General features: G+C 44.1%; 1 protein-coding gene across 1 annotated transcript in view; it reads left to right on the top strand.

Annotated features, from left to right (window-relative positions):
- Nucleotides 1-3,039: 3,039 nt before the first annotated feature.
- Nucleotides 3,040-8,170, top strand: part of LOC309366627 (opsin-5-like) — a 9,887-nt gene continuing 4,756 nt past the window's right edge. The window contains exon 1 of the mRNA XM_081905323.1: nucleotides 3,040-3,184. Within this exon, the coding sequence (XP_081761449.1) occupies nucleotides 3,088-3,184 (97 nt within the window). The 5' untranslated portion in view covers nucleotides 3,040-3,087. The remainder of the gene's footprint in view (nucleotides 3,185-8,170) is intronic.

Below are 8,170 nucleotides of genomic sequence, written 5' to 3'. Positions count from 1 at the left end.
CAGGGATGATGGGAGTTGTAGTTCAAAAACAGCTGGAGGCACAAGGTTGGGAAACACTAGACGACTTTGAGGCCGCCTTTCCGCGTGTGGTGCTTTGTTATAGTTTTATACCTGGGAAGCCCGGTCAGATGGGCGGGTACAAATAATAACATTCTTATTTTGTTGTCGTCCTTGCTATTCCCAGAGTGTGCGCGCTCAATGACGCGGCGCAGGGCTTACCTCCCCCCCCCCCCCCAATATTGTATTCAAGTTGGCGCCCTCATTTCCTCTGGATTGGGGGAATCCAGATGTGTCTTTCAGTTTCCCAAGCTCAACAGGGCTAAAGACGGGATGTCCTTGTGGGTCGCTTTGAGGCGCTTTTTGTGGGTAAAGCGACCATGGCGATGAGGGAATGCCTGCGTGTCCAACGGGGACCCGGGTCAAGGCGCCACTTTTCCATTGAGCCGAGCGCTCCCTTCTCCGCTTCGCCTCTCTTGAAAACGGAGTCGGGCTTGGAATCTCCCCCTGCTCCTGCTCAGCCCCTTGGCTAAAGCAGTCTGCCATTAACATTGCAAGCGAGAGACCGCTTTGCATTTCCGTGTGAACCTCTCTCAGCGTAGCACCCCATGCCTCAGTTTCCACCGGAGATTAATCTAAGATTAATCAAGTTTATTTTTTTAAAAAAAATATTTTTATTGAGTTTATAAAATACAGAAAAAAAGAATAGAAGACAGATAGCAGAAAAAGAATAGAAAAATCTCAAATTTCCGTATTCTTTTTCCCCCCCAGCAAATCTAGTGGACTTCCCCACATCCTCCGGACCCTGCTTTCTTTATAGTACAAAACATCAGCAATTTGTTAACTTATTTCACAACTTTTTGTAACTTCCATTTTATCGTGTTACCAAGATTAATCAAGTTTAAAAGCAGGTGAAAGCAGCATGCTGCGGTGCTCCTAGGGTCAGACTGCAGAGTGCTGGTGCAACTTTCATGTCAGGCCATCACCCTATTGCAGTGCCTCTCATACTGCCACCTCAAATAATTTTTGGACACTGAGGGACAAGAGACTTTCTGCTGTCCATGAATTGCTGTTCATTATTTGCTGATACTTAGTATTATTGTGTACTGTTATATTCTAATAGATTATTGAATATTACTTTATATGATATAAAGTTATATTTTAAAGTTATGTTTTTATTGTGACATTTTTGTATTGGATCAGATTGTTATAAGGTGTGCAATTGTGTACAGTGGTACCTCTGGTTATGTACTTAATTCGTTCCGGAGCTCCGTTCTTAACCTGAAACTGTTCTTAACCTGAAGCACCACTTTAGCTAATGCGGCCACACGATTTCTGTTCTCATCCTGAAGCAAAGTTCTTAACCCGAGGTACTATTTCTGGGTTAGTAGAGTCTGTAACCTGAAGCGTCTGTAACCCGAGGTACCACTGTATAGTAATATAGAAAAGCGGTATACAAATTGAAAGTGAAATGGGGGGGGGGTAAATGAGCCAAGTAGATCAGACCAGCAGCCATAGGAGAAAAGTGAAGAAGGAGAAAAGTAAATACAGAAATTCAGTTCTGTAGATAACTTTTGTGAAAAATCCGGAAGCTTTTCTGTTAGGCATTTCAGGTGCCAAAAGAGAATGCCAAAAGGCATTTCACCTGCCAAAAGAGAAGAAAAAACTTTTTATGTCTGCTACAACTGTGGCTAGGAGATGGATCAATGTAAAGAAATGGACTCACTACCAGGGTTTGATTAAACACTTGCAATTAACAAAATGAATAAAGAAATATAATGAAGAAGTCAAAATGTTAAGAGAATAATTATTATTATTTTAAAGATTTTAAAAATTAAGACATAATAAAAACTAGCAGGAGAAGCTAATATGCCCCAAAACAGAAGAGGAAGTTGAGGGAAGTCGGGGGGGGCAGGAATTGGGGAATGGAATTCTTTTTTTATTCTTGTTATATGTCATGATATTTTGATGGAAAATATTTTTTAAAAAAGAAATTCAGTTCTGTACACCTTTCTGGAAGACCCAACGCCATCCATTTTTATAGCTGTCCAGTGTGAGTAGCAGCTCTGTTTGCTCTGAGATTTTCCTGAGAGAGCTTTCACTGAAATGTAAGTTACACATGAACATTTTTTATAAAAACAATAGGTGTGACAGCTCAACTACAGTGCATATAATTAGTCTAGAATTAATAACCTAAAATGGAGAGTGCAACATGAGGTAAGAATGTCTCTGAAGGAGTCCTCATAAAATGGAAATGGAAATCTTTGTGCATTTTACTGAAAATATCTGAATGCAGGTTGCTGATTCTACAGGAAATTCTCTCAGAAGCCTCTCCAGGTGGGTTTTGTCTTCTGCCACAATGTTTCCTACTTATATTTCACAACAAAGGGTGCAGATCACAGAATGGATCGTGTCTTTAGTTGAGACAGGCATCTTGTAACTCTAAACCAAGTTGTAACTGTCATTTGATAGAAATAAGATTTGTTATTGCAGTGAATTAATTTTGACACACCAGAACAATGCAAAGGATTGAAATTTATTCCAGCTTATGCTGAGATGCAACTCATATCAGCCTGCAAACAGTGCAAAAAAATCCCCTGGTGCCTTTAGCTTTGGGTATTACTCAACTGGTGCAGGACTGTTAGTGTAAATGGGTTTGCCTCTGTTTTTTGACACCACTTTCTTGTTTTCCTTTCAGCTTGGCCTTCTCTTTCCCTCCTTCCGTCTCCCCAGACACAACACAAATACAGCTATGAGAAGTTAGTAATCTCTGAGGGGGGGAACAACACTTTCTCCTTATGTGACAGACACTTATATAGTCTGGCTTTTTCCAGGAGGGTCCCTAGCGTTACAGAAAGCATTAGCAACTATAGGAACATTTGTTTGGTATTTTTTGAAGCACAGTATTCGTAGTGTGACACGGGTGAGGAAATTTGTCTTGTGACTGGCTCTAAATTTTGTCCGGAGATCTGGCATCTCTCTCTCCAAACATTCAGGCCTGTCTTCCAAACACAAAGTAGTTTGGCCCCAATAGAAACATTGTTCCAACCACTCTACAGCACAGGAAGCCAGCCAGCATGTGCTCATGCCATGCAAGGAAGGGTATCTTCTCTTCTGTTCCAGAGAAAGCCAGTAGCCAAAGGCATGTGGAACAAGCTATTTCTGAGCCTTCATGCAAGCTCATCAGGTATAGAGGGTGGCCGTCTCTCCAATAGGTTATGTCCTCCTCTGTCCCTTGCTTCATTTCCTTTGGCCTCCTTGTGTGCTGCTTCCATTTTCTGGTGTCACTATCTGGCTGTGCTCTTAGGGAAGAGCAGCATATTGTTTCTCATCAGGGCAGGCTTACCAGGCTGCAACCCCAAGACCACCCCTTGTTTTAAATCTGCTGCTATATCCACAAATGAGGCAGCTGCAGCTTCTTCTACCCGGTTTTCCCTTGGTTATGCCTAGCAAAGTTGCTGTAACAAACAGTGCTCCAGAGAGGCAGCACAGGAAGGAGAAGCGGGATGGAGATGCACACTGAGGATCCAGGAGAAAAATGGGCAGGAAACACTGGAGCTGCTTTGTAGCCCAAAGCAACAGCAGGTCATGGGAACCTCTAGGTTGTATTCAATCCAGTGCTGATCAAAATAACTAAAAATAAAGGAGTAGCTCTGGATGCCTTGCTGACTCACACACAAGTTACTGATGCTCCCCTGCATGAGTGGCTAAGGGCCCCGCTCCTGCCACCCACCACCTGGCCCAGGGCGGGGTCCTACAGGCCTCATAAGGACGGTTGCTGCTGCTGCTGCTGCTGTTGTCCAGGAGGACTTGGAGCAGCGCAGAGTTCTTTTTAAAATGTTTTACAATTTTCTTTTTTCCTTTTTGAATTATTCTTTTTTGTGGTGGGGGTGGGATGGATGTTTGGTTGGGTTCGGGAATTTATTTGATTTTGATGTGTTTGTAATTTTTACAGTTTTTTGTTTGTATTGTGTGTGTTTTTAAAGTCTTATTTTGTTCTTAAGGGGAGGGTCAGGGCTGCCGGGGAGTGGGTCCCAGCCAACAAAATAGTTGGGGCATATTCCACGGGGGGGGGGGATGTACTGGGACAACCAATCTCAGTGGTCACAGGTAGGGGATGCTTTATCCCATGTTGATGGGATAAAGGGTTTTCTTGTGTGTGTGTTTCAAAAGGGTTTTCTTGTGTGTGTGTTTCTTGTGGATGATTAGCTGCTCTCCCTGTGCAAAGGTCAGAGGGGGCAGGGTTTCTATTGAGGCAGGTGATTAGCTGTGGGAGGAGCTTATCAGAGCTTGCAGAGCTAGCGGCGCACGCAGTTTGATCCATCTTTTAGATTTAGGGGAGCTAGTCTCAAACGTTTGTTGGGGGAGACCTAGGTTTTTTTGGGGGGGAGTTATTTGTCCTGTCTTCACGCTTTTTATTATGGAGGACCGCTGTAGCCACCCCCAACGACACGTTCTCAAGATGGAGGGTGAGGGAACAGCTGCAGTCGCCTGCGGTTCCTGCGCAATGTTTTCCATCTTGCCAAAGGTTGCAGGCAGCTTTACCTGCAGCAATTGCATGTTGATTGCCCTCTTAGAAGACAAAGTCCAGCAACTGGAGGAACGTGTAGCTACGCTCCAAAGAATTAGAGAGCTGGAGCTCTTCTTGGAAGCAACAGAGCACACCGTCTCCACCAAGGAGAAGACAGGGGACTCCCCTGAGAAGGAGGCTAGTTCACCAACACAGGAGCCAGATATAAGGAGAAACATGACTCAAAGAAGTAGGAGGCCCAGGGTTCGCTCTGATTGTTTAGAAATACACTATCGCTTTGAGGTCCTCTCCCCTAGCATGGAAGACGAAGAGCAGACTCCATTTGAGGATCTCTCCCTCATTACAGTCGATCAGGTATATGAAGACGAGCAGCAAAGTCAGTCCTCAGGGAATGTGCAGGCGACCTTGGAACGGACAGCTCACGGAAGAACCCCGACCAGACCTAAGAGGAGGCGTGTAGTGGTGATAGGGGATTCCCTACTGAGGGGAACAGAAGCAGTGACCTGTGGGCCTGACAATATGTCTCGGGAAGTGTGCTGTCTCCCCGGGGCTAAGATCCAAGATGTAACTGAACGACTGCAAGGAATCATAAAACCCACTGACAAATACCCCTTCCTCTTGGTTCATGTGGGAACCAATGACACTGCAAGCAATAGCCTCCAGAAGATCAAAAGAGACTACGAGGCTCTGGGCAGGAAATTGAAGCAATTAAATGCACAAATTGTCATCTCATCTGTCCTCCCAGTTGAACGACGTGGCCCAGGGAGAGAGGGAAAAATAGTGGAAGTGAACAGCTGGCTTCGCAAATGGTGTAAACAGGAACGGTTTGGATTCTTAGATCACAGACTGCAGTTTCTTGAAGATGGACTTCTGGCAAGCGATGGGCTGCATCTCACAACGGTTGGGAGGAATGTTTTTGCAAAAAATCTCAGAAACCTCATCAGGAGGGCTTTAAACTGACTAATGTGGGGGAGGGAGACAGTGCTCCTGAAGGTAGGAGTCTATCAATTGATGAAGATGATCATCCAAATGTCATAGACCAAATGAAGCAAACAGCACACAGACCTAGTGGTGGGAGGAAAAAATCCTTAAATAAGAGACACGGGGGAATGATTAATGGACTTCAATGTCTGTACACTAATGCGCAAAGCGTGGGAAATAAACAAGATGAGCTTAAGCTCTTGGTACAGCAAACTAAATATGACATAATAGACATCACTGAAACCTGGTGGGATAAGTCCCAAGATTGGAATGTAATAATGGAGGGATACAATCTATTTCAGAGAAACAGACCAGACAAGAAAGGAGGAGGAGTGGCGTTATATGTCAGGGATGTGTATACCTGTGAAGAGATCCAAGATTTAGAACCTCAAAGCCAAAGTGAGAGCATTTGGGTCAAAATTAAGGGAGAGAAGAATAACAGGGACCTCATTGTGGGAGTTTACTATAGATCCCCAAGCCAAACGGAGGACATAGATGATGCCTTCCTGAAACAGATGGCCAAGCATGCAAAAGGAAGGGAGATAGTAGTAATGGGGGACTTCAATTACCCGGATATTTGTTGGATGTCAAACTCAGCCAAGAGCATAAGGTCAAACAGATTCCTCACTGGCCTTGCAGACAACTTCATTGTCCAGAAAGTGGGAGAAGCAACAAGAGGAACAGCCATTTTAGATCTGGTCCTAACCAATGTTGATGACCTGGTTAGTGGGGTAGAAGTGGAAGGATCATTAGGCGCGAGTGATCATGCTCTTCTGAAGTTTACTATACAGCGGAAAGGAGCAGCCAAGCATACTAGGACTCAATTTCTTGACTTTAAGAAAGCCGACTTCATAAAACTTAGGGAAGTGCTGGGTGAGATCCCATGGACAGTAATACTAAAAGGAAAGGGAGTTCATGATGGCTGGGAGTTTGTTAAGAGGGAGATAGTAAAAGCACAACTTCAAGCAATACCAATGAGACGGAAACATGGAAGGTTGACGCAGAAACCATTGACGCAGAAACCAATAACACGCACAATAGCCACTGATAGCCATGGAAGCAACCAGTCAAACGTCCACCCTATGAACTACCCATGTATAAGATGACCCCCACTTTTTAGCATTATTTTTACAGAGAAAAACATAATCTTATATATGGAAAAGTATGGTATTTTCTTTCACAATAAAGAGCTTTCTGCCTTTTGCGTTCCTTTGGCTGGGAAGCTCCTTTGACCATGCCCCACATGCAAATCAGGATGAATGCTCATTGTTGTATAACTGCCCCATAAGCAAATCAGAACGAATGCCCAGAAAAGACTGGACAGAGTCCACGTAAGCTTTGTGCAAGCATCTCAGGATGCATGCTCAGTAAACAGGTCACCTGGAGGAGTCCTGTGAGCATCTCACTGGGCATGGTGGGAAACAGATAGTTGAACTAGATTATTCCAGTCTACAGAGATACCTTGGTTTACAACCATAATCCATTCCGGAGGTCTGGTTGTAAACCGAAACAGGTTGTAACCCAAGGTACGCTTTCACCAATGGGGTCTTCCCCCCCCCCATTGGTTATAATCCAAAAAAAGGGACACACACTTCAGGGTTTGACGTGGTTGCAATCCAAACGGTTGCACTGTAATCCAAAACGGTTGCAAACCAAGGTACCACTGTATTTGCAATTTGCTGCTCCAGGAAAGTTCCCCAGTAGCATGAGGAGAGCACCTAAGTACCACTGTCTCTTAGAGCTGGTTTTGGGAGTGGAAAGCGAGAGGATCCCTCACAATAGCAATCAAAGGTTCTCCTGCTCAGCATCTTATTGAAAAACTGCCACAACATCCTTGCTAAAGAATGAAGAGATGCAGTTTGACATTCATCGCACACAATTCAATGTAAGCTGGCAAATCTCTCTATATATTCCATGCCAGGTTTCCTTCTGTGTTTTGTAATAATCCTTAAATGGCTTCATTACTCCATTAAAAATGACGGTTCAACATATAACCAGAATACCTTGTGTTGTGTTGCGTTTTAACTTTGGCTGCTGCTCTGAGGCTTTCTGTAGGAATAGCTTTGAGTTGGGTAAAGAGGTCAAGATGGAATGTGAAAAACACAAAATCCCATTGATTGTTTTTGCCATCCTTCTAAAATTCATTCTGCATGAATGCTAGTCTAAATAATACTTTCTTGTTTGTCACATTCCTCGTGAAGAATTCAAAGTCTTGTGAATGTTCATGTGAATATGCTTGTGCAACTGTTTTGGAAAGAATCTTTTGCATCTTCCTAACTACCTTATTTCCCGTCGCCTATTTATAGACGTTGCTTGCTTTCCAAAATCCATTAAGCTGCTAGATAAACAAAAAAGCATGTCAAGTTCAAAACAGCATAAGAATTACTGTAACAGACAGATTTGGAGGGGTGCAGGGAGAATGGGGCGTAGCTGAGTGTCAGAGCATCACTTTGCATGAAGAAGCTCCCTATTCAATCCCTGCCATCTCCAAGTAGGGCTGGGAGAAAACTGCTGCCTGAAATCCTGGGAATTTGAACCCGCCTCTCTCTAACCCAGGGATGCAGGTGGCGCTGTGGGTTAAACCACAGAGCCTAGCACTTACCCATCAGAAGGTCGGCAGTTCGAATCCCCGCGATGGGGTGAGCTCCCGTTGCTCGGTCC

Source organism: Podarcis melisellensis (genome assembly GCF_964234715.1).
Source record: "Podarcis melisellensis genome assembly, chromosome: 3".
NCBI classification, from domain to species: domain Eukaryota; kingdom Metazoa; phylum Chordata; class Lepidosauria; order Squamata; family Lacertidae; genus Podarcis; species Podarcis melisellensis.
The sequence above is the reverse complement of the archived record's forward strand: the minus strand, read 5'-3'. Positions and strand labels throughout refer to the sequence as shown.